The sequence below is a fragment of the Heloderma suspectum genome, chromosome 7, assembly GCF_057233095.1.
Source record: "Heloderma suspectum isolate Gila_16-S chromosome 7, 16-S_ref, whole genome shotgun sequence".
Lineage (NCBI taxonomy): Eukaryota > Metazoa > Chordata > Lepidosauria > Squamata > Helodermatidae > Heloderma > Heloderma suspectum.
The window spans coordinates 72,119,577-72,146,825 of NC_139464.1; the positions used below are offsets into that span (position 1 = coordinate 72,119,577).

At 41.5% G+C, this 27,249-nt stretch overlaps 1 protein-coding gene across 3 annotated transcripts in view; it reads left to right on the plus strand.

Annotated features, from left to right (window-relative positions):
- PPM1H (protein phosphatase, Mg2+/Mn2+ dependent 1H) overlaps positions 1 to 27,249 on the plus strand; it is a 118,230-nt gene that overhangs the window by 82,935 nt on the left and 8,046 nt on the right. For all 3 annotated transcript variants that reach the window (XR_014784412.1, XR_014784413.1, XM_084810613.1), the window contains exons 7-9: positions 11,296 to 11,359; positions 15,295 to 15,402; positions 25,326 to 25,477. Coding sequence is in view for 1 of the 3 variants with exons in the window: in XM_084810613.1 (XP_084666739.1) it covers positions 11,296 to 11,359; positions 15,295 to 15,402; positions 25,326 to 25,477 (324 nt within the window). In the remaining 2 variants the exon portion in view is untranslated. The remainder of the gene's footprint in view (positions 1 to 11,295; positions 11,360 to 15,294; positions 15,403 to 25,325; positions 25,478 to 27,249) is intronic.

A 27,249-nucleotide genomic window follows, 5' to 3' on the forward strand; every position in this document is an offset into this window, starting at 1 on the left:
TGTATGTACATTGTTTTTATAATGACTGGATTCTCACGATATGACAACCCATCATGGGTAACTAGCCTCAGTGGGTTGTTGTGTTGTTCGAATTTAGACCGCTTCCTGCTGGGTGGCTTATTTGGAGGCAAAAAGCCACCCTGACAACCCATGGCTTGTTGAGGGGTTATTTAACCTACGATGGGTTGTCATGTCATCAGAACCCGGGAGAGCAATTTTATCATGGGTTGAGGTGATTGGCAAGAGCAGCAAAACCCCCTGCTGCTCTTCCCAATCACACCTGCCCGTGCTGCCTCAAGCCTCCCTCACCAGTGACTGCATCTCCAATGATGCCCAAATGGCACTTTGGAGGGGCTGTCATTCTTTTGCCAGCCCCTTCTTCAAATAATATTTTGGCCCCAGGAATATGCGCTGAAATAATAACAACAACAATAACACTTACTATTTTGTCGGTCTTTTGCAAGTGCCCGCTTGCAGCTCTCTGATATGTATAGCTTTGCCTTGTCAACGCCCTTGTATGTTTCACTTGTCAAAGGGAGCAGAGGAAATTGACAAGAGGAGACTGCATATAAGCTAATTTGCACACTGTTGACAGTGACAGGTCGGAAAAAGGGGGAAACATCTGGAAAAGTAGGTGCACCAGAAGGTGGGGGGACAATCTTGTCTACTTAGCAAGGTGATCATCTGGGTTTTAAGTGTTGAACTGAACTTGTCAGTGTCCTGCTTCCATTCAACACTTCCCCGAGTCTCCAGCCACTCAAGAAAGGGAAGATTTAGTATCCCTGTCCCTTTTGCAGCTCCCATTTGGAGCAGTTACTTCCGCAAAAGGGAGCTGTGAAAAGGGCGGGGAGGCTAGAACTTCCCTTTCTCAGGTAGCTGGAGACTCAAATGTTGAATTACGGACACAGACAAAAAATATTACGGCCCCATTTGTACAAATTTCTGGGGCCAATTTTTTTTTTAAATTGGGGAATGGAAAGCGGTCATGATCTGAGCATGGAGGGGAGGGGGACGGGACAGGATGGGATGGGCAGATAAGATGAGTTCAGCCACGCAGGACACTGGGACACCATCTGGAAGACTGAGGGGGAATCTGTCGGGCACACTGTAGGTTGTTCCACAAACAACCCACACTGCATAGTTTATTCACAGGGTGGGTTGTTGTGTCATGAGAACCCACCTATTATGTGTACAGTATTGTATTTTTAATGTTTTAATATTTGTCACCAGTCCAGTGAGCTTTGGCTATAGAGCAGTATAGAAATGTAATAAATGAAATGAAAATACAGGGCTAGATTGATAAATATTCTGACCTGGTATAGCACAGCTACCTATGCTCTTCCATTTTCCCTCGTTGATATGGTGGGCAAAGTTCTGGTATCTGCATATGCAGATGTGTTTAAACAGAAGCCAAATAGCATATCTAAATACAGAATCTTGTGAAAAGACAAAATCAGATGGTTAAAACTCACTGCCATTATTTTCTATATTGTACATTTCATTTAGCGCACTGTATAATGTTAATTTAAGATGTAGGGTCCTTTTAAAAAACAAAAACAAAATTCTGGGAGTCTTCAGAGACTGAGCCATTGGCTGGGTTTGTACATCTTGCATCGATTACAAAAGGTGGTCGTTCTGCCCAGGACTGACTTTCATAATGCAGGACTTTTCTGTCCTGTCTTAGCTTGTGAATCCCCTGGTGCTAGTCGGGCTGCTGAGCTTTCCCAAAGCATGAGGGCAGGCATAGGCCCAGCGCTATGGAACTGCCTCATTGGTTCAAGGCTGCCATTCTTGCTTTGAGACACCTCCCTTCAAACATTGCCCCTCACTGCTGCTGGTGCCTTTGTTGCCTTTGTCTGTTCTGTTCAGGTTTTGTGCCAAAAATTAGTGTATTAAGTAGGTGGGAGATTAAAACTTGACATCCTCCGTGCCTGCTTATGTGAGGCACATACTGTGGCTGAAGTCGAGGTGCACTGTTCCGCATGGGACAAGGACCTGAGTTGTCTCAAGCTGAAATTTTCTGACAGGTTCCCTATGTTTAACCTGGAGAAGAGTCAATTCAGAGGGGATACAAAGCCATGTTAAAGTATCTGAAAGGCTGTCACACTGGAGATAGAGCAAATTTGTTTTCTGTTGCTCTTGGAGGTAGAACCAGTGGGTTCAAACTACAAGAGAGGATTTCACCTAAGCAGTAGGAAGAATATCATGATGGCACAAGCCATTCAAGAGTGGAACAGATGGTCTTGGAAGGTGGTGGGCTCTCCTTCGTTAGAAGTTTTTAAGCAGAAGCTGGATGGCTGCCTATCAGAGATCCAAAAGCAGTGCATTTCCTTCATCGGCAAGGGTTGGACTAGATCAGGGGTGGGTGACTTAGGGAGGTGCAGGGGCCGCCCCCCCTCCTGCAGGCTGCACCCCCCCACACACACAAGTGCTGACGGGTGTTGTTTTAAAACAATGGCCCCTGGAGCTGCTATGGAGTGCCGAAAGGGCCAAAATTAGTGTGCAAACAAGCAAATATGACCCCCTTGGTGCTCCATAGCAGCTCCAGTGGCAATTCTTTTTGCAATTTTTTAAAATACATATTTTAGATTTGGGGAGGGGGTCCCCCTGAATTTTGGTGGAGTGGCAGGGGCTGCACTGGGGGGCTCCCGGGGCCACATGTTGCCCCCCCGGACTAGATGAATGTTGAGGACCTTTCCAGTTCTATGATTGTATGTTCAAATATATTTCCGACTGTTTTGTCCTTAGGACTGAAAGGCTAATTCAAATAGAGTTCTCATGTGACTGTACTTTCAGGATGCAAGTACTTGAACATTTGCCTTGTTGTTGTTTTCTTTTGTGAGGCAGCTTAAATCTTTCCAACCACTGCCTTAGACCAGTTCGAAATATTAAGGAACATTTTTCCTTAATATTTGTACACCAGTTGCTGGGGAACATGGGCGGGAGGGTGCTGTTGCGCTCGTGTCCCGCTTATGGGTTCCTGGTTGACAGCTGGTTGGCCACTGTGTGAATGGAATGCTGGACTGGATGGACCGTTGGTCTGGTCCAGCAGGGCTCTTCTTATGTTCTTATGGGAAGGTGTGTTCCAGTCTTTATAGGGCTGTGCCACTTCAGAACGAAGAGTTCGATGTGAACTTCTCCCTGACATCAAAAACTTTATGGAAAGTTACAAATGTTTCTCCCTGATACATTAGCTCTTCAGGTGCAGAACGTTTTGCATGTTGAGGCTCCAAGTGGGTGTGGTCAGGCAGTAGCAGCAGCTAGTTCGGATGCGGGGAGGTCCCAGAGGGCAGGGAGGAAGCATGTTGAGCAGCCTCCATCGCTAATGCACAGCTCCCTTTCACGTATTCAGGAAGATCTTGTTGTGAGCAGTACCTGTTTTGTTTCAAAAAGCTCTGTCAGTGCTCTCTGCTTCATAATTTGCTTTTGGCCATTTTTAAAAATTAATGATTCCAAAGAAAACTTCATGAGGGTGCAGAAATCATAAAATCATAGAATAGTAGGGTTGGAAGGGGCCTATAAGACATTGAGTCCAACCCCCTGTTCACTGCAGGAATCCAAGTCAGAGCATCCCTGACAATTGGCTGTCTAGCTTCATCTTGAATGCCTCCAGTGTGGGAGAGCCCACTACCTCCCCAGGTAATTGGTTCCATTGTCGTATTGCTCTAACAGTCAGGAAGTTTTTCCTGATGTTCAGCCGGAATCTGGCTTCCTGTAACTTGAGCCCATTATTCCGTGTCCTGCACTCTGGGATGATCGAGAAGAGGTCCTGGTCTTCCTCTCTGTGACAACCTTTCAAGTACTTGAAGAGCGCTATCATCTCTCCCCTCAGTTTTCTCTTCTCAAGGCTAAACATGCCCAGTTCTTTCAGTCTCTCCTCATAGGGTTTGCTGATAGGGAATTATTTTCCATTGTGCGTTCAGCTACAGAAAAAGGGTTAAACGCCAAGCCAAGATGCAGTTGATGGGTGTGAGGTGAGCCATCCTGTGCAGTTTATTTGTCCCTAATGGCTTTGCTATCAGGAGATCTGTGTTCTGTAAGGTCTGGTTGTCATGGGTTGCAATTAGCCACCAATGGGCATCAGGTATTTCTGTTTGTGTATATGACATTTATTCTGAACCAAAAAGCCTGGAGTCTTCAGTGCAAACAATAATCCCTCTCCCACCAAAGTGTGGGGGTGGAGAGCATGAAACTTTTCATGCCCCTTTACAGTCAGTGCTTTCCCTGTCTGATTTTAAAAAGCAGCTACTTCCTAACATTGTTTTCTGTTTTCTTTTCCTTTTAAAAAAAATGAGGCTGACCTTTACTTTTCTCTTGTAACCAGCTTCAAAGGTGTTTTTTTTAAAATTCCAGTTGGCAAAAATACATTCCCAGGGGTCCTCACTAAATGCTTTGTATGAGGTTTGCTTTGTGTAACTTTCCAGTTGTGTTTAACAAATATTGTAGCTGTGGGCACTCGATTATTCTTTATTGTTCTGCTCAATGTCCTTTGACAGCCCAGTCAGGCAGTCTGACAGAGAAGGGGATAAGTAGATTGAGAAATGCCACAGAATGTTTTATGAAGCCAACACCAGACCTACACTTCCTCCTCCCCTCTCCTTTAATATAAATTGATTTATTGAATCAAGCACAGAAGCCCTGTTACAGAAACCTTAGGCTTTATCCTCCAGAGAGCCACCTAATAAAAAGAGACCCAACTGACAGTCCTCATTAGTTTTTCCACAGATCCCAAGGCAGTATTTAAAGTGGCAATGTCCCTTTCCGAGACCTGGATTTATCTGCCAGCCAACGCCAGTGGGTTTAATTAGCTTACTCTTATTAGTCTGATTCACGTAAGTGGTCTTCCCTGACAGTTTGACTCTGGGGCACAAAGAGTAATGGGCAGTCTGCCTGCCATATGTTTCACCTGCTCAGTTGCACCTTGTTTCCGAATTCATGTAATTCACATGAAGCCCCTATTGCAAATTGTATGTGTGTTTGTGTGTGCTTGTGTGTGCTTTTGCTTAGTGAACGCTCAGCCAAAATAGTGATTGTATTACTGTACTGTAGACTTTAGCCTAACTATTCCTCACAGGCCTGCAAGGCAGCAAGTTCAGTTCTTAACTGTATAATTAAGTAATCTTTTACCACCTTGATTATCCTGATGATATGTTTCATCTAAGGAATTTTGTGTGTGTGTTTAATGTAACGATTTATGGGGGCAGCTTAGAACGCCTTTTCAGACACAGATATGATTAAAGATGACCTTGGTGCAACCACAGCAGTGGTCTGAAAGCTACTGACAAACAAACTGAAAGAGACAAAAAAATAGAGGGCAACTCAGATTCAACCAAACTCCTTTGCATGAGTCCTTTGGGGTTCTCAGCTCCATCTATGCAGACAAAGTATAGCTCCGTGGATTCTGTTTGGAGCCCAATTCGGTGATGATGAATGGCTGTTGGCAACATGCATGTTCTGCATCTTTTCAAGATTTGCAGCTCTAGCTGCAGGAACAGCAGGGGAAGAGATCTGACCTGCTGTGTACAGCACATCTCCTGGCAATGACGAATGGCTCTTCTTTCCCTAAGTGCGCATGGGCCATAGGAGCAGAGACTGGGGCAGGGTAAGCTGGAGGCGAAACAGAGAAGCTAATTGCCACCCCCTAACTGCAAAGGAAGGAGTGGCAATATCAGATTTACAGAGGCAGCTTGCTTTCAGTTGTGAATCTTAGCACTGCGTTATCACTGGAGATCTCTTTTTGTTAACCCTCCAAAGATGTTTTCTCTGTTGAGATTTTTCTTTTAACTTTCCACATTTTAACACATGTGAGTGACCTGGGAATGAGTACGTTTAATTGATGTCTGAATAGTCCTACATTTACTTAACTCTACAATATTCTGGAGGTCAGTGTGATGTCACGGCTAGGCTGTACACTTGGAAAACTCAGGTTCAAATTCCCATTCATCTGTGAAGCCAGCTGGGTGGTCTTAGCCCCCCCCCCCATCTACCTCATTAAAGTAGTATATAGTTTGTGTGATGCTCTGGACTGAAGTTTAACATTTTCCTCTTCCTTGCTTTTGTCATAACCCCTCATCTTTCATTATTGGAAGCTTTTTTTCATTGAAATTTTACACTCACCTAGATACCTTGTTAACATAAATTTCTAATTTATTTTCGTAGAAGTTAAAATCTTGATCTTGAAGGCAAGTTGCTTCAGAATCCTAGGTCTCAGTCTTTCTCTTTTTGTTCAGTAAACTGGAGCAAACATATTTATGTCTGTTGTCATAATATAGGTGCAGTTGCACAAATAAGGATTGATTGAGTGGGGAAACCAAAAATAAGCCCATGATCCTGGGAGGAGAAAGTGCATATGCCAAAATTTGATCCAGGAAATGAGGAATACAACTGAAATAAAGTGATGTGTTATGAGAGTGTGCAATAAGGATGTAAGAATGATTCTTTGTGTCGCTCTTGTATCTGAAAACATGTCTTCTGTATAATCTGGCCCACTTAGCTGCATCCTGTGAGAGGAGTTCCCCAGCTGGCATCCTCTCTGACATTGCTATGGATTCTACAAGATACACTCAGATTATATGCTGCTTTGTTTGGCACTCTGAAAAATACCAGCCCATCACTGCCTTGACCTGCTTGTTAAATGTGCTATCTTTGACATAACAAATATGAAGTGAGAGTGTAGAGAACAGCAATCCCCTAATTGTGCTTGTTACTTAATTGGCTTCTTCATAGCTTTGCTTTCTCTCTCTGCATAAACAGCTAAGTGGGGCATCCTATCAGACTCTGTTATTCAAGAACTGAAGCATTTAAGTTTATATAGAATGTATATTATTATGAATTTGAACTATGGCTCACAGACCAGGAAAAAGCACTACCAACATGTCTGTCCTGAAAAAAATAAAAATCAGATGGTTCTTGAAAGGGGATGGCCTTAACTCAAATTTTCAATTAAAATGGAACATTGAAACCTCTTCTGCTTCTAAATATACCCTTTCTGTTTAAATCACTTGAAAGGTGTAAAAGAATGACAATCTTGTTTTGCACAGGCTCCTTATTGAGCTTTCCCCCTTTTGTACTGGAGATGCCTTTTTAATTTTATTGCATGTTAAATATGTGTTTATACTTCACACCATCTTCCTAAAATGACCTGTACAAATGCAACATTTATGTATCATCTGGAATTGAATTTAGCTCGCTCATCCTTGTATGTTCCCAGCTGTTCTGTAAGACACTCTGTGCCATGCCTTGCTTCTTTTTCCTCTGTGGTTCCTTTCTTCTAAGAAAGAAATTGCATTTGGATTCTGAAGTGGTGCTGCTAAAGGACTTTGGAGAATGAAGAAGTGAAACAGCATACCTTTAGACTAGATCTATAGACATTCCAGTAAAAAGAAGTTAGAAGTAAGTGTCCATTTACTTTCCCCAACGTTCCTCACTAAAATGTTAAGTGTCTCCAACCTACCCATTTCTTCCTTTTTTGCATGCATATTACTACCCATGGGTGTTTTAGTTACTAGTACACCCTTCGAAATATGCATGTGAAAAAACACACAGGAACTTGAGTGAACTTTGAGACATAAGATATGGTGATGGGAACTAGCTTGGTTACTTTAAGCATGTTAGACATGTGTATGGAGGATTAGGACTCTCAATGGCTATTAGTCATGATAGGCCAAACAGGAAAACAAGGAAGTATTTATTCTGGCTGCTAGATTCTATTGGAAAGGGGAAAAGGCTATGTCCATCATCACCTGCTTGTCCGTTTTCTATGGTTATCCTGCTGAGCACTGCTGGGAGGATAGTGTTGGGCTAGTTAGACCTTTAGCCTGGTCAAGTAAGGCACTTCTAATGTTCTAAGGTAAACAGTTGTGATATCTTCCACTCCCTATCCAGCGCTGTTCAAAAATTGGTCATAACCTTCACAGGATTGTTGAGAGCTTGAAAATACTTGCAAATCCTGTGTGCTCATAATGGAAGTGACACCTTATGCTGGCATTATCTGAAAGTAGATAATGCAACATTTGAACAGGGACATGGTCATGACGCATAGCCACACCCTTGATGTCACGTGTGCTGCATAGTTCCATCCCTAGGCATCCACGTGTACAGTGTGGACATCTGCAGGGAGGCATCCTCTGTGTTTATGGCTGTAAATGTGGAGGGCTTCATGTGATTTGGAACTCTATGCCAGCCTTCCCCAACCTGTTGCCCTCCAGATATTTTGGACTACAATTCCCAGCATTCCTAACCATTGGCCATGCTGGCTGGTGGGAGTCCAAAACATCTGGAGCACACCAGGTTGGAAAAGACTGCCGCATACAATTGGGTTTCTGAATCATGCAGGATTCCCCCCTGCAGACATCCACACTTTATGCATGGGGCGGAGCTGTGAGGCGTATGTGACATTAGGGGCATGCCTATGAGGTGTGGTCCTGTCCCTGCTTGGGTGTTGCATTACCTGCTTTTTTGTAATGCCTGCATAGACGCCTGACACTGGCCTATACATTTGCATTGGAATAGGCCCCTCAGTCACTAGCATTTGTTTTGTTCCAAGAGTCTTCTAACCATGCCTTTTTTGAGCAATATGTTCACATTGACCTGGTTCTCATGATCACTGTGGGTTAAACAAGCGAGGTCTATCATGGGCTGTTGCTGAGTTTTTGAGGGTTGTTTCCTCTTCCGACAAGCCATGCTGTCTGGATTCAGACAACACAGCAAGCTGTAGCTGGGTGGGAGATTAGGCAAATGGCGCCCAGCATGCATCACAGCTTGTTTAACCCATGGTGATCATGCAGACTAGCCTAATAACTCATTTTTATGTGTGCTTCATTCAAGCCAAGGATTTAAAGTTTATTTTATGGTATTTTTAATGTTTAAGGCAGAGTACAACAAAACGTGAAGGAAAATAAACTTGATGACTAATCCTATATTGAGATACATAGTGTTAAGCAGCTCCAGTGTTACTCCAAAATAAGAGATAGCGTCTATATACAGACATTAGCGATAGGGTCTGTAAGGGTGGGTGGAGGAGCATGTCAGGCACTAAGTTAAACACTTTGGGGCAGTTCGTCAGCAGGGAAGAATAACACAGCCTGCTGTGTTTATATTTGGAGGTGCTACAATAGTCTACTCAAGATGGGGCCGATAGGTGTCCTTCTGTTTCTTGGAGTATCGGCTGCTGCTATGCTTTTATTTTATCTGGGGTGTCCTTTTGAGGTTTAGGAACTGTTTGGTCTTCCTTTCTAAACTGCTGAATGCTACTGTTTTCAGTTCCAATTTGAATCTAAATGCAAATTTGCACATATACTTATCCTTTAATGAGTGCTCCTGTAGAGTGCGACAAATGCTGGACAGGGTGTGGGGCGTGTAGGGGGAGAGGAAAGCAGCAACTTGAGAAAGTAAGCATTTTAGTATATTTGATGCTGCCTTTGCATCAAAGGCTTTTGCTCTGAGAAAGTGGTTCTTCTGAGATGGCAGAATTGGAGAAAAATCAAGGCCATACGCAATATTACAGCCTCGCCTTTACTACGGTTTCTGTCATGCTTGGGCAGCCATTGATTTCTTTCGGAGGCAGCAGTTAGGAAAATAAGGCAAAAACTGGAGAGCTGTCACTTAGCTGTGATTTTATTGCTTGTTGCTCTTAGATTAAATGGATCTCTTAAGGGGTGTCGTGCTGGCATGCTTTAAAAGGTTCTTCCTCCAGTATGTGTCCGTGTTTATGGGATGACAGCAGTGGCATAGTATATTTTATGTACCGCTCTCTTCCTATAAATGACATGGACAGTATAAACACAGTTTTCTTGTGGAAAGTCAAGAAAAATAGGCCAACCGGTTGTAGTTGTGTAAAAGAAGTATGGTGCATGCGTGCGTGGGCGTGCGTGAGGGGTCAGGTATATCAAGCAATGCTTCACGGCTTATTTTACCACTTTTCTGCAATCCCTGGCCTGTTATCTAGAAAAAGAACAACTTCATCTTGGCAAGTTCAGTTTTGCTAATGTCATAGGGAAGACAAGCTAATACTCCACAGAAAAAGTTCTCTAAAACAGCTAGAACAGCTTTCTCCACTTTTCAGATGTGTTGGATTACAGCTCCCATCATTCTGGCTAGGGATGATGGGAGTTGTGGTTCAGCCTATCTGGAGGGCACCTGGTCGGAGTGGCTGAGCTAGAAAAATTTGTTTTTCAGCCCAGTCATGTGCACTTAGCTGGTGGCAGTGGCACATCCTCCTAATCATCCACTGTAGCCATCTCTGCTTTCCTCTTTCTTTCCGAGTATCCCTAACTCATTTCCCTTGGTGTTCAAAGAAGCATTGGTGGTGGTGGTGGCCAATAAATGCAGAGGATACGTGCCTACTTATCTCTCAGGGTTGCTTCAAATGTTAAAAACATTTCCCATGTGGAAATCAATTCTGCATAGGAATAGACCACCAGTCTATGTATAGTGGGTATTTTTATGGAGAACCTGTCATCAGTTGTAGCTTCCTAGGCCATATACATGTGGCAAAATACATGCAGGTATGATCATCATTATCACCCTTACGGAGCTGTGTTGCTTGCTGATTCCTACACTGCTTGTTGAATTTCTTCCCAGGTAGGAATGCTGTAACATTTAAGCAGCCATTAGGTCTTTGGAAGTGGCAGGGACCCTGGCAGGAAGATTTTCAGGCAAGTTTGAATGTCATAGTCATGGTCAAGAGGGTGGTAAATAACCTGATTGAAAGTATTTGTGTCCTGAAACTTTCCTTAATGTACTTAGCTTTGAAGGATTGTTCCTTTGCTTTCTTTATCCACCGTGCTGTTTTTCACAGCTACCAATTAATAAGGTGATTCCATTCTTTTATGGAATTGTATTGCTGTTTGGTAGATACCATGGCCTGTGGTTTGGGTAATCAGGATTTTGTTCCAATTCACTTTCCTATCTGTTATTAAAGCAAAAGGGCAGAATTTGTTTGTAAAAGTTAATTTTGTTACATTGCCTAGCTTGGTAGATTTTCTTTGCTGTTTTTGTCTTTTATTTTTAGTTGTTGTTTTAATGCATTTTGTACACTGCCTGCAATTTGCTAATGAAAGGCGTTATATGCATATTTTAAGTAAATAAATAAAATGTTTTTGCATTCACTGTTCTTTTGTTCAAAAGGCACAATCCTATGGGGGAGGGGAGTAACAAGAAAGGGGGGAAAGCAGGAATATATTGCTGGAGCATAGACAAACTTGGGGAAAAAACCACAACATGCCACCACTAGTGTCAGGACACTGGGTCGATAATTGAGTCCAAGTTTACAAAATGCTGTTTATCCTCCTACAGGGCATACAAAACCATTGAAGAAGATGACTTGAAGTTTCCCCTTATATACGGAGAAGGCAAGAAGGTGGGAACAAGTGTTTTGTCATTTCAAAGGAATATGGGCCCTTTATGCTATTTACCACTCAGCTTCAAGCTGTCCCGTGTTTTCCTCTCTCTAGCTCGTCATTTTATTGCTCTGACAGCATGAAAGAATACTGTGTCCATCATAAATCAGTTCCTGTCTGTAAGTGGGAAAATGCAGTCTATTGGGGGAGTGGGGGGAGAGAGCAGCTTAATAACATTTACTGGTGAATTTTCTTATTTCACCTAGTTGTTTTGGTTTAGTGTCAAGCAATCAGGACAGAGAGAGATTATTTGAAAAGAAAATATTTATTTGCTTGATTTGCAGACAGTTCATTGTAGTTTGATTGTGAAATTCAATGTGAGCCAGTAAGCTGGGAAAAGACAAAGGACATAATGGTTTTAGTTCGTTTAGTGCACTCGGATCAAGTAAGATTGAGTTCTCTTTTAGAAGAGATACATAGGAGGACTGATTGTATCCTTTGTGATTTATTTGGGGGTTGGAGTTGGAGTTGCACCTACTGTTCAGTTCATTCTTAGGAATAAAATTTCCTTTCAAGGGGGTTGGGGTGAGCAGGAAGGCTGACAAATAATTCTATCATAGCAAACGCATAGTTAGGACTGGCGAGATCCTTAGCACGACCCACAGCAAACCTGATAGATGTGGCTCTAGCATCAGTAAAAAGATGTGGACATCTCTGATTGCTAGCATTCACTGTTTCTAAGCAGCTCTTCCCCAACGTTTTGCCTGCTTATTTGAATTTTATAAAATAGCCTGTCTTCAGAAATAACCTAGTTTGTGCAGGATTCAAACCTCCTGTGGCTTATCTGTGTGTTTGGATGATGTTTTTCAACATTATTTGCACACCTGCTACTTTTTAATTTCTTTTTCTTTGCTTTGTGCCCCTTAGTGTGTGTTAATTCTCAGTGTATTTTAGAGCCAGTATTGGGACTGTTTAGCATCCATGAAAAGCATGAGGGACCTGCTTCATAAGCAGCCCCAAGAATCCTGTGCTCCAGCTAAGGGATCTTGAAAATATTGTAGTGGTGATGCAGACCTTCTGGGGAGTTGGTGAAGGATGCTTGATTGTACAATCAATGTCCTGGCAGACAGTTTTTTGTAAAGGAAAATTGCTTTAGACAATTGTTTTTACCAACATTTAGGGTATAATGGGAGAGACGTGGGTATACACTGGGCCAGTTTGCATGACCTGAGGGTGCTTAACAAGCCATGGTAACTTATTAACCCCTTAGTGGGGCTGTTCAAATAACATTCTAACCCATACTCAGTGGTTGAGTGTGGGTTGTCGTTGAACTGTGGTTAACAGGGTGGTTAACAAGCCATACTGCGTGGTTAACAAGCCATCCTGCGGAAAATGTCTTGGGTTCAGACAACACGCTAACCCATGGTTCAGCAACAACCCACACTCAACCACTGCCTGGGTTCGGATGATCGCAGAGGTAAAAGAAGCCATTGTGGCTTCATGCAATCACCATTTGAATAATTACCCACACTGCAGCGCAGGTTGGTGTGTCATCTGAACCTGGTGCACAGCGCTGCGGGGGCGGCTTCAAAGCCACCCTAAAATCCAAAATGTGCAGTAGGGGTTGTGGGGTGGGTACAGTGCCACCCCTGCTGCACTACACACCAGGTTTGGACGACATGGCAACCTCCACCGCATTGAGGGTAATTATGAAAATGCCAGTTGCGCAACTGGCATTCACAGCAGGGGGGCAGAATGGCTTCTTTTACCCCTGTGATCATGCAAACCCAGCCCTGAGTGTGGGTTAGTGTGTTGTATGAACAGCCCCAATATCAGCATATAGACTGGCATGGGCATGCTGGGGCTTACCAGGGCTGATGGTGGGAGTGGGGAGAACATTAGTTGCGTACTTCACAACTGAAAGCAATGGCCATCTCAAGGGGGTGCTCATAAGGCCATTAAGTCCAGAGTGTAGGATTATCTAGCTGCATCACTGCCAAGATCTTCAAAATCGAATTTGGCCTGTGGTTTTGCACCCCTGCCCATGGTCAAAGTTGATTTTAGATATATGTTGTCTCCGTGCATACTTTTTGCTTGTATGTTTTATGTAAATGGCTTTTAAATGTTGTATGCTGTATTTTTATGTTTTTTAATCTTTGTAAACTGCCCAGAGAGCTTCAGCTATGGGGCAGTATGGAAATGCAATAAAATAAGAGGCACCTTATTAACCTGTTACCCTGTAACAGGTTATTAACCTGTAAATGTTACTGAGCATTATGACTTTTAGAACCAACAATCTTCAGCTTAGACATTGCTTTATGGTAAGCGGTCTAGACATTCTGTTATGCTAAAGTAAACACATTACGGATAGCGGGCAGGCAGGCAATCTACACATTCTAATGGCAACCCCCTCCCCCAAGTTCTTTTTTGGTATCGGGGCCTCATCCCCTTTGCCTTCATCTCTGCCCACTGCTGGAATGTGGCCCTGGGGAGCTTCTCCAAAATTGAATTTGGCCCTCGAGCTGAAAGAAGTCAACGTCCTTGCTTTATATGCTCCACGTGTTATAAAAACAGTCATTGACGTGGACATGTGTAATCCCTGTAGATCGTTTTCACATGATCAGTCATTGTGTATCATTCCCTCTACTTGCCTTATAATAAGGCTCTGGCCCACAACATCATCTCTATTGCTCATATGTAACTGGGTATTCCATGGTCTGGAATAAAATCTGTCTTGGATGTTGCGCTCCTCCTGAAGAGTTGGAGCTTCTCCTTGATCCAGCCCTGCTCCTGGGTGTTTGACCAGCTTCGGCTGGTATGCCAGTTGCACTTTTCTTGGATAAGGTGAACCTGGCCACAGTTGTTCATGCTTTCATAGCTTCTAGACTGGACTATATATGTGCTGTACATGGAATCTCCCTTAAAAAGTGTCCAGAAATTTCAGTTGGTATAAAACTCTGCTGCCGGGCTATTGTCTAAAGTAGGATGGCTCAAAATAATACCTCAATGCAATTTGGTCTGCACTGGTTACTTGTTCGTAGCTACACCCAATTTAAGGTGTTGGTTCTTGCCTTTAGACTCCTATACAGCTTGGGGCCTGGGTACCTGAAGGACTGCCTTCCCCACTATCTTCCTCTCCTAGTATGCAGTTTGACATTGGCTGAGGTTGATGGGTATCTTAGGGCAGAATCCTACCCATGTTTATACAGAAAAGTGTTCTACAACTCCCAGCATTCCACAGCTAGCATGGCTGGCTGGGGAATGCTGGGAGTTGTAGGATACTTTTTTCTCTTCTACTTTTCATGTTGGGGTTGTTATCCCTCCTTGATTTGCCTTTGCTTTAGGGTTCTATATTGTTGTTTTATGCTGCAGTTCCTTTACTGTTTCTTACCTGTAATTACACACACACACACACTTTTGGGGTGTAAGCTGCTCCCATTTCTTTTGAAGACGAGTGGGGTATCACATTTTTGTAATAAGCAAATATGAAAAATAGTGTTCGTCTCTCCTGAGCAGCTGCCTCAGGCCAAGGACGGTGCCTATGCCCGATTTTTGTGGATCCCCCTATCCCCCCTCAGCCCCCTGAAGCATAGCCCACATTTTAGGGGGACTCTGTGTCTAGTGAGGCTTTTATTATGTTCTTTTTGACTTGGCCGTATGAGCTGTTCTGGGTGTCTTTGAGCATAGTTTATTGGTACATTTGGTGGTAAGAGCTTTCACACAGACCCCTGTCTCTTAGAACAGCCCTGCCTCTGGTATTGGAGGCAGCATGTCTCTGAATACTAGTTGCTGGGGAACATGAGTTGGAAAGGGCTCTTGTGCTCATCTCCTGCTTGTGGGTTTCCCATAGGCATTTTTCTGGTCATGTGAGAAGAGAATGCTGGATTAGATAGGCCTTTGATCGGATCAAGCATAGCTCTTCTTATGTTCTGATTGAATGTCTCATTGTTCCCAGGCTCGTGTCATGGCAACTATTGGGGTTACAAGAGGACTTGGAGACCACGACCTGAAGGTGCATGATTCAAACATCTACATCAAGCCCTTTTTGTCCTCGTCACCAGAGGTAGAACATTCACATCTATATTATGGGGTCAGGATGAGGGAACTAAACTAATGTTTGTTTGTTTTTTAAATCTGCAAAATATCTTAGTTTTAATCTGTGCATAAAGAAGCATCCATGTGAGAAATGGCTGCTATGCTGGCTTGAATGAGAAATGCTGTCATGGCTTAAGGACGAGACGGTCAATCCTCATTCCTTGGACAACACAATCTTATGCATGTTCATTCGGAAGCTTGTTCACTGGGACTTGTTCAGTGGGACTTGTTCCCTAGTGAATGAGTTCAGGATGGCAGCTGAAGTCTGTATAGAGCAGCCTTCTCCAATCTGGTGCCCTCCAGACGTTTTGGACTTCAGCTCCCATCAGACCCAGCCAGCATGGCTCATGGTCAGGAACTCTGAGAGTTGTAATCCAAAACACCTGGAGGGTACATGGTTGGGGATGCCTGGTTTAGAGAATGACAATTAAATTGATGGCCATCTAGAGGTATTTAGAAAGCTCATAAAACATTTCACAAAACATTAGTATAAAAGACATGGAACCATAAAATAGACAGTTGGCACTCTGCACTGGAAATTGGCTACAGGGCAGGAAATGAAGTGGAGTTTGGTGTTTTTTAAATGGACAAAAAACATTCCTAAAAGGGGGCCAGTTGGTAAGCACTGCAGATAATAGTGCTGAAGACCAGATTTTTTAAAATTTATATATAAATCACTTGGATTATAGTGAAAGACATTTCCATGTTTGCTAGTGAAAATGAGTTGGACAATGCTTCGCATAAAAAGGAACAACGCAATTAAGAGGGGATTTGTTTTATTGAAGTAGCTTTGTTGATCAATAGTAAAGTAGCGAGTGCAGGGCATTGCTTATGCTGACTATTCCTCTTTAATCCCATGGAGAGGAATAGGCTACTTCAGGAGAGTCGCACATCATGGTTTTAGCTTTGTGTAGCTGTCAAGATATATTTTCTGGCTCATTCAGAGCATGTTCACATGGAACTCTAAGCTAGCTGCTGTTACCCCATTTCAAGCCATCCCTTTTGTATAATATAGGATCACTTCTTAGGGAGGGTGGCCACCCAAAAGGACTGCATTGATTGCAGGGATGAGAGTGATAGTGACAATCTTTTGTGGCAAATTTGAGTTTGAAGTAATATGGGTGTTTCTGTTTGGATGCAGCTTAAAGGAGACAGGTGGCATGCAGGTCTTAGGGTGTATCAAGATGGCAACTGTTGGTGTTCCTAGTTGGACACTGCACAATACAGCCAAGAATGTAGAGAGGTTGTTCCGAGAAAAGGCAGATGCCTTGAAACACCACAACCCACGCTACAGGGAGCTAATCAGGGAAGACATAGACTGTGGCAGGACTTGTAATCTCTGGGAGCTGGCAGTGCATCAGCACAAAGGGAACAGGGAGAAGAGGTCCTGATCTTCTGAAATACTGATGCCTTAAATATGAGCTGGATCAAATGGAGCCTTAATGTTGGTATGGCTTGTTGTAACAAGTTGGTTGTGGTTTTCTGTCCCTGAAACAGTGCACCCTTTCCTGCATTGGATAGGAGACTAGAAACATGCCACAAACTCAAGTGGTTCCCTTCCCCCCACATGATGTCTACAGTGGGCCTTCGTAAGGCAGCTTTATGTGTGGCTCTCTATGGGAATTATTACATTTCCTGACTCTTCCTAAGTAATGTGCTTGCCTATTAATAAATACTGCAGATATTTTCAGTGAGTTGCCTTCAGTAATTCCACATGCACTGTGTACTATGCCTGTTTATCATCATCTTCCTATGCCACAGATTCAGCATCAAATTGGTCCTACACAGATGGTCTACATGCCCCATGATGATATTGTGGCCTCTGAATTTAGTAGACCTTAGGGCAAGAGGGAAAATGATTGGCTAGCTTACGCCACACTTTCACAGAAGCATTTAACATAGTGGCCATTTTTCATATGTAAATTTGAAAGGTAATAATACCCCTAAGTCCATTCAGACATGTTTCTCAAGACTCACCATGAGCTTTTCTTTTTTTCATAACAAAAACAAAAAAAAAGAAATAAAAAAATACAACAACATATTCTAAAATTCTCAATTTCAAATATTACAATATTCGAGAAAGAAAGAAAGAAAGAAAGAAGAAAAAGGAAAAAAAATAGGTCACACATACACTTCAGTAAAAGCAGACCAGATATCCACATATAAGTACATTTGCAAATTACACCTATATACCACTCTTTCAAATGTTGCTAATGTTATTAAGTCTTCAGTCCATTGCATTATAGGTGGTGAGCTTTTATCCTTCCAGTAGTGTAGTATCAGTCTTTTAGCAACCAAAAGGGCGCAAAAAATCCATTTATGCTGACCATGTGTTACATTCCAAGAAGCAGGCAAATAATTTAAAAGAACATTTACATCAGTTAATATTAAAGAGCTTTCAAATACAAAATTTATCCGTATAATAACTTCCTCCCAAAAGGAGGCAACCATTGGGCATTTCCAAAACATATGAATAAGAGAAGCATTGACTGTATTACACCTCCAACAATTAGCCGAATTGGCAAATCTTTATTAAAAAGACCTTGTGGCGTCCAGTAGACCCGAAACAAAAGTTTTTGCAGAATAAGGCGTAACCGAAGATCCATTGAAATGTCTGATACGGACGCCAAGATGGCAATCCATTGATTAAACAAAATAGGACATTCCTATTCCCTGTTCCACTCCTGCTGTAAACCACTTGTGTCATATTTATTCATTGATAATAAATGTTTGTAAACATGAATCGTAGGTCGATATATCTGATTAGCTTCAATAAGTATTTCCAATAACGAAGGAGACTCCAAAGCAGTAAAAGCAGCAGGACCGAATCTAGATACCAACAAATGTTTCAATTGCAAATACTGCCATTCCAGTGTAGCAGGCAAATCAAATTGAGCTCGCAAAGTTGAAAATAACAAAAACTCATCAACCCCCATTAACTGATCCAGAGTTAAGATCATTTTATCTGTCCAAGACCGCCATAAAAACATTTTCTTAGCAATTCTTAAATCTGGATTTCCCCATAAAGTCAGTTTAGCATGGGAAAATGGATCAAACTGTAATTGATGTGACATTATATGCCAAAATTCTCTAACTGCCAAAATTGTTGGAGGAGATCTGTCTGCCGTGATATGCCGAGAACCTTATGCCATCCATTTAAAGAGAGGCTCTAGACAAGAAGATTCCAACACTGACCACGGTGGAAAATCTAATCTGAGTGGAAAAGACCAAAATTTAGTAAAGGTCAGCAAATAGGCCCAATGGTACTGTCAGGGTGGACACTAAGCCCATAGAATCCCAGACTAGTTCTGATTCTGAGGAAGAGCAGCCGCTCCTGGGAGAGGAGTGCGCTCATCCTTCCCAGGGCCAACAGCTGGCAGGGATTCCTCCCACCAGCATTCCTAGCATAGATAGCAGTCCCGGGAGTGAGAGAGCGCGGGAAGCAGACTTGCTGGATGCACAACACTGACTCAGGGAGAGGTGCCAAATGGAGGGCGTGGAAAGGAGGCGTAGTGCCCGGTTGGCATGCAAATAATGGTTGCGCCCCGAGGATCCAAGGGAAAAGGGGAGGGACTCTCCCTAGCCCATAAGTTCAGGGTCTGCCAGTGATTCTCCTTCAAACGGGGACCAACTGTTCCAACTTATGGCATAGGTACTCTGCTGCTCATATCTAGTTGCTAATAGTAGAGTTGTTAAGTTGTAAAAGAGGAATAAAACTTAGAAAAGAATCCCTTTGTCTGTGTCTGGACTTGGCTATTGGATTAGACTGAGAGAGGCCTCCAAGGAGCCCTTGACAGGTACATAGTTAGATCCGGAAAACTGACCCCTCCTTCATTAATTGGAAGTTGCATCCTTTTTAAAGATATTCTTGGTGGAGAGGAACCCCAGAAGAATTTACAAAACAAAGCATTAAGTTTTTGGAAAAATTTGCCAGGTATAAGTATAGGGATCCCACGTATAACATAAATAATTTGAGGTATGGTATTCATCTTAAGTGTATTCACCTCACCCCATAAACTCAACTTTAAAGATGCTCATCTATATCTCGTGAAATATCAGTAATCAACTTGTTTAAATTTAACCTAATTGTTTGAAATATTTCTCAAGGGATAATTATTCCCAAGTAAGTAATGAACTCTGGGCACCATCGAAATTGCCAATTGGCTAATACACTAGAGTATACCCTATCTCCAATCGGCATTATTTCCGACTTTGACCAATTAACTGAATAGCCAGACAATTCACCCAAAGTATTAACCAGTTTCATCAAGGCTGGAACCGACAACTGGAGTCTTGAGATAAACAACAAAAGATCATCAGTATAAAGGCTAATTTTAAATTCTAAACCAAAATGGACAAATCTATGAATACTATTACTTTGTCTAATAGCACATGCCAGGGGTTCCAAACATAAATTGAATACCAATGGGGAAAGTAGACAACTTTGTCTGGTACCCCGCCCAAGTAAAACAAAAAGCTGAAAATAAACTGTTAGTTGTTACTCTCGCTCTTGGAGTTGAGTATAAGATTTTAACCCATTTCAAAAATTCTGTAGGAAAACTAAAATTAGTCAATGTCGTAAAAATAAAGTTCCAATGAATTTTGTTAAAGGCCTTTTCTGCATCCATGGAATTGATGGGCGCCTGGTCAGTCCTTTCAGAGTTTAAAGCAACTAGATCAACAACTAATTTATTATCAGCCCCCTGTCTATTTTTAATGAATCTCACCTGGTCTGCTCTAACCAACGCAGCCATGACTTGTTGTAATCTATCGGCCAAGATTGCTGTTAATATTTTGAGATCTACATTAATTAATGATATAGGTCAATAGCACAATAGGTATGGTCCTTGCCTGGCTTACGAGTCACAGTAATGTAAGTGTTATTTAACGATGAAGAAAAGGAGCCTGCCTCGAAAATATGGTTATAGAGGCAATACAACTTTGGGGCTAAAAAGCCTAGAGAATGTTTTAATACCATTCAGTTGGGAATCCATCCGGTCCGGGTGGTTTCCCAGTATTGATTTTCATTATTGCATTCATAATTTCTTCCAAACGCAGAGGAGCTAAAAGGAGCTGTTGTTGTGAAGAATCCAAATGTGGAAGATTAATCTGAGAAAACGAAGTATCCATATCTTGTTCTGCTATCTTATTACCGGTACTATATAAACCAGAATAAAACTTTAAAAAATGTGAGTTTATGTCTGTAGGAGAAGTATATATTTTGCCACTCTCATGTTTAATAGCTGAAATGACATTTTGATGTTGATACTTTTTAAGACGATGTTCAAGGATCTTCCTAGGATGTTCACCATTTTCCTAATATTTCTGACATCGAATCAAAGCAAATTCTGCCTGTGAAAGACTATTATTCAACTCATGCTTAGTATTCTGTAGCTCTTGATAAAGTTGTGCTGCGCAGGATGTGGCAAACTGAGTTATAAGAGATTTCAGCTTCTTGTTTAAATGCGTCTGTTGAGTTTTTTAAAGCTTCTTTTGATAAGAAGCATAAGAGATAATTTGGCCCCTTATAAAAGCTTTACTAGCCTCCCATTCAATGGTGCACGAACCTGCTATACCCTCATTAGTACTGAAATACTCTGTTAGATCAGCTAACATCTGAGTTTTAAACTTCTCATCATTAAGAAGGGAAACATTAAAACGCCAAAGACCAGGGGCCCTAGGAGTATCAGAAAATTGCAGTTCCAAACATACTGGGGTATGATCTGACACTACCAATGTGTCAATCTTACAGTCTTGATTTGACATACTGAAGATGTAGAAATAAAAAAATATAGTCTAATCTAAAGCAATTATGGTGAACTGGTGAAATAAAAGTCTACTCTCTATTGGCAGGATGTAAAATTCTCGAAGCATCAATTAAACCATATTCCATCATATAAGCCTGGAGTGCCAATCTCACAGCAGATTGGGTCTTAAGAGAAGGTGCACTCCTATCTAACAAAGGATCTAAGACCTTGTTAAAATCCCCACCCATAATCAAATAATCATAGGTAATATCAACCAGTTTAGCAAAACAATCATGAAACTTAGCTGGAGAATCAATATTTGGCCTATATACATTGATCCTAACAATTAACTTACCCATACACTTTCCTACCAAAATAAAAAAAAACGCTCCTCAATATCAAGAATCACCTGTTGAACTGAAATAGAAAGTTGCTTATGAATTAAAATCACAACCCCTTTACACTGTGTTGAGGTATCTGTGAGATAAGCCTCACCAACCCAGTCCTTTTGCAACATCTGTCAATCTGCAGCCATCAAATGAGTTTCTTGTAAAAAACCATGTCAACATTATGCTCATTTAACTTAGTAAGAACTCTGTTCTGTTTGTTTACATTTCACAGCCCCTTGACAATCCATGAAGTCATGTTAAACATTGAAATAACATAAGCAAATTATTTGACCCTCCGCCCAAACACATCTTTCCAAATTTATAAACAATGACTAAATCTATATACCATAAGTAGTATAACAAATACATCCCTAGTTTACATTTAGGACTAACCATTTCAGACATCATCAAAGTAGTTCTTATAGCGTAGAAACTGAGGAAAAAAATTGAAATTATCCAGAAATATGAACAATAGTTGAAAATTTAAAAAACCAAAATAAAAATAAAACTCCACTAATCCAATTTATGTCCACATACCAAAAAAAAAGGTGCTGCCCCCCCCCGAACACACACAAATAAAAAACCTTAACAAAAACAAAAAATAAAAGCTTTTGCCCTCCGTTTGGACCAGCGTGCCACCATAGTGCTCAGCTAGGCCCCTCCCACATATTGAATACATACACAAAGCAAGATTACTAACATGCAAATTTAACCAACAAAAAAATAATAAAATGGGTATTTTAAATATTTTACCTGTATCCATATTTGTGTGTGTGTGTGTATATACACACACATACATATGTACGTACGTGTATGTACCTACATAACTTTATTAATATGATAGTTACATTATATTACTTATATTTAATCAAAAAGTGTAAATATACACACTCAAAAACAGAAATTATATATGCATGGTTATACATATACAAAAAAAAGGAGGGTGGAAGATGAGAAACAAAAAGAAAGAAAGAAAGAAAGAAAGAAAGAAAGACGCAGTAGTATGCAATGCAATTTGGTCTGGCGTGTCGCCCAGACTTCTTATCAACTACAGAGACCCAAACAAACCATGATAATAGAGAGCAACCAGAGGAGTGAGAGAAATGTCTGAATTCCAAATTCAAGGAGCTAAAGAAGAAGACAAATCCTTCATTTTAATTTTAATGCCAGTGAGAAATTATTCTGCAGCATCTGAACTTAAAAACTTCTTCACCTGGCCTTCAAAAAAAAGCAAAAGCAAAATGCGGCAAGATACTTGATGTGGCATTGAAAATCAATTTGCTTTGCCAGATTCCTCGCCTTGGTAAATTGTCTTCTTCTATTAGCGATTTCTTTAGTGTAATCGAGAAAAAGCATTATCTTGGCATTGGCTGGCCTCCACCAAAGCTCACCTTTATCTCTAGCTATATGCAGCAGATATTCTTTAGTGGAGGCCCATAGAAACTGAATGATAACTAGCCCTGCTCTAGAGCCTCGTGTAGGAAAATGATAGGCACATTTAATATCAAGTGGAAAATCAGAAGGCAAGGCCAATAACTCATGCAAAAAATTATCCATAAACTCAGTAAGACAAAGATCATATGTAAATTTGAAAGGTGACAATACCCCTAAGTCCACTCAAACATGTTTCTCAAGATGTTCACATTAATCTCACGATGAGCTTTTCTTAACTTCCCTATTCTAAATCTATACAATTTTTTTTTAAAGAAAACGTCTTGCCACACATTTTTTTGGTGAGATTTTATGTTAGTTAGACATGAATTCATTGCTATAAATAGGCCAAAAGCTACCATATACTCAGTAGGCTATCCTGATACTTCATGAGGAGAGAGATGTAGCCCATAAAGCAGTGGGGAACCTGTGGCCCTCTAGGTCTTGTTGGACTCCCACTTCCATCGTCCCTGACCATTGGCCATTCTGATTGGGGCTGATGGGAGTGGGAATCTAACAACATCTGGAGGGCCCCAGGTTCCCCACTGCTGCCATAAAGAATATACTGATTGCTATTTGAAAGGGATGTCTTGAATTCATCTTCTCCGCTTTGGTTAGAGAGGGGAATGATGTGTATTGATTTAGCGTGCAGCGTTTATAGTTTTCTGGTGTTACAGTGTTTGTTGGTATCTAATTCTAGAGGATGTGAGTTGTGCCTCTCAGCAGTGGGGTTGCCAACTTTTGGGTTCTATTTGTGATGCATTTAATGAGGAATGAAGTCTGGCTCATCAGCTTCTAAGTCTTAATCGCTTTTCCCACCTTAGTAAATGAAATTCATGTGGCACTTCCTTTTTAAAAATCCAGTTTTCTCTATTAGTTAACTACATTTAGAGTTCTAAGCACTCTATATACCTGCTCTATCCCTGGATTTCTAAGATTAACCCAACACAAAGAGAGGATAAACAGCTCTCTTCTAGCAACGCCAAGTATGTTTCCCAACACATCAGTGGAGCATTGACCCTGTCAGCTACAAGGATAGCACAGCATTACTGGCCAGGTGCACAGTTTCCAAATCCTAGTCTAGATAATAATTTCCTCTTGTCTGCTGTGACAAGGTTACTCACTTCTTTGAAAATACAGTCATGGCTGGAGTAATTAAAGTGCTAGGTTAGTGGTTCAGAAGGACTCCTGAAGGTTTTGTTTTTGGAATTCAAGGAGCCAGGTGGTTTGACAATGGGGAGTGCAATGCAGGCAGCTTGAAGACCTGTGTATAACAGAAGGCATACTTGGTAAAACATAAAATGACCTTTTTCGTCATGCTGGTTCAATAAAATCTGGCAACCTGGCCAAGGAGGATATTGTAGATGCTGCATTCAACAAGATGTCAGAGATACTTTTTCTTGTAATACAAGACAATGAGAAATACTTTGGCATGTGAGAACATTTCCAGATAGATCCTATTCTTTCAAAGCACTTCAGAATATTTTAAACTTTGCAGCTTGGTCAGCTTTAGACAAGCAGCTTGGTCAGTCAGACCCTGCACTGACAGCTCCATTTGATGGCTGTGCAACTGATCTGCAGGTATTGGTCCCTCCACTGCGTTGGCTTTAGAGTAGGGAGCCTAGTGAAATGTTGCTGCCAGAGACTAACATGAACTGGAATTGTTTGTAATGGCATTCCTACCTAATATATTTGCAGGCTGAATACTGTTTTAGCAGATTCCAGCCCCAGACGTCTGCCAAAGAGTAGAACTACCAGGCAGGCTAAGGATTTTGGGAGGGCATCATGTGATATTGCTTGCTTGGAGAATCAAGGGCGCAATCCTATTCAAATAGGCAACCACCCATCCAATGCAGGGCAAGAGAAGCATAGAGGGGATCATTCCCTCCGCGCTTCTCCTGCCCTGCATTTTTGGCTAGACAGCCGATTGCAGCTGTCTAGCCATGGGAGGGCTGAGTGGGGAAGGAGGCTGCTGTACGACACGTTGGATGTGTCGTACAGGCATTTCTACCCTCCCTACCCCAGAACGCCCCTTTTGGGCTGCTCCATGCTCCTCTTGTGAGTGCGGAGGCCAGGTTGTTTGGCGCTGCCTCTAAGGCAGCATGGAAGTGGGGGGAGGTCGGTTTTCCAGGAACCGACCTTGGAGCCCATGCTCTGAGGTCCGTTCCTGGAAAACCAGATATCCAATGGCCATCTAGCTGCTGTCTAGCGGCCGTAATATTGCTCCCTAAGTTGCTTTTCTACTAGCAAAAAGACTCAATGTCCATTCAGTAAAAGCCCTTGTTTTTCCTCTTCATCCTGTTTGATCTTTGCTTTGCTTTCAGGTGAGAGTATATGATCTTTTCCAGTATGACCATGGGCCAGATGATGTGTTGATCTTAGCTACAGATGGACTCTGGGATGTACTATTAAATGAAGAAGTGGCAGAAGCTGTCACTAATTTCCTGCCAAACTGTGACCCTGATGATCCCCACAGGTTTGTAATCTCTCCTGTGTAGCAAGGACTTCCTCTGAGGATGACATGAATATGCACTTTTTGTCTTTTTATGTCTTTTGAATATGTCTTTTTTCTGTGTATGTTAGGGTACAATGTGATAGGGTTGCCTCTTAGAAAAAAGGCATTTGCTTCTGAGTGGTACTAGTGCTGAGTCTTCTGGCTCCAGATCCTATCACATAGCAGAGTATAGGATCAAGCTCTGAATGGTTTGTAACTATCTTTGGCAAGTTTATTTAAAAGGAGGATGAGGAAATAGACAGGGCATCACTGATGCTGGATTTTAAAGCCATTTTGAAGTGAACCCAATCATCTTATCTTGGTGCACATACAAAATATGGAATTGAAATAGCATTTCATTGCATGTATTGCTGGGTACATAAGTTAGATAAGTTAGCAAGAAGCCGGAAAGTATTGCCTCGTCCTTCCCAGTCTCTACTAAAGTAGGAAGGTGATATAAATGAGAGAGTCTGGGCTCTAGAGCTTAGTACAGCTTATTAGTCTGTCTGACCTTGTGAAAGGCGAATGAACTTTTTTGGGCAATGCAAGGCACTTTTTGTTTCTGGAAACAAATCAAGAGTAGAAACATATGGGTATATAATGGATCAGCTAGAGCTTTCATGGACATTCCTTACAGCTGTTAAATATTGTCTCCTTGACTTGTTGAAAAGGCCCGTCCCTTCCTTTCTTCCCACAAACTAATACCAGCAATAGCAAGCATTACATTTCTGCTGCAGGAAAAAGAAGGTAGTACAGGGCACTGCTATAACTCTGCTTGGGCCTCTGTTAGAGAATTGTAGCCAATTTTAGTCACATCATCTTTAGATGGCTGCCAGCAAAAATTTTTTTTGAAGATCACAGTAGAAACTTTGAAAAGTACAAGATAAGAAGGAATGGTTAAATAGAAATGTTCATATTTACCTTAGTGAAAATAAGTTTATAATACAACGTGCTAGCAGTTTCGGAATGCCTAACAGATTGCAGGGAAGGGGAGGTGAACTTCATTTACTGAATTATCTGAGCAAATAATGTGACACAATAGATTCAGTTTGCACCAAAGCAAATTTCGGTTTGATACCAGTATTTTTTTTTTTTAAAAAACGGGCAATGGAGCAAATTATTCATTTCCTTGTCTGGAAATTTTTAAGATTAATGGATGAGTTTCTGTGAGATATAGATGCATTTAGGGAATCTAGCTGTTGCATAGAGCTCTTATTTCATGGACACGTGGGCGTAAGCCCCACTGAACTCAGTAGGGTTTGTATCCTGAGTAAAATATACATGGCATTGGATTATAGGTGATCCATCTCTGTGATTCTCAACCACCTTTTCACATATTATGAAGGCAACTAGCAGGATATGAAACTTGTACACCAAAGATGAGTGTCCAGAACAAGAGTAGACATAGCATATATATTATATGGACTGAATTAGAGAGCTCTAAGGGTCCTTCTTCTAAAGAAATTACTCCATGGTGAAATCCATGGTTAGGTGTTACTAACAGATCAAATATGTGTTTGACTTGCATGAATGGCAAGTGTTATTACAGAGGAAGTGGCATCTAAGTGAGCAAATAGTCCATAAGTACAAATCTTAGATACATTGGTATTTGAACATTGCTATTCCCTAAATATTCACAGTATAGTGCAAACATTTTTTTTGAATTCCTATAGTACTATGTATTACAGTCATCTTTTGGGGGAAATGTAAGGCATTCTTGTCTTGAACAGTGTTTTGACTAAGCAAGTATAATG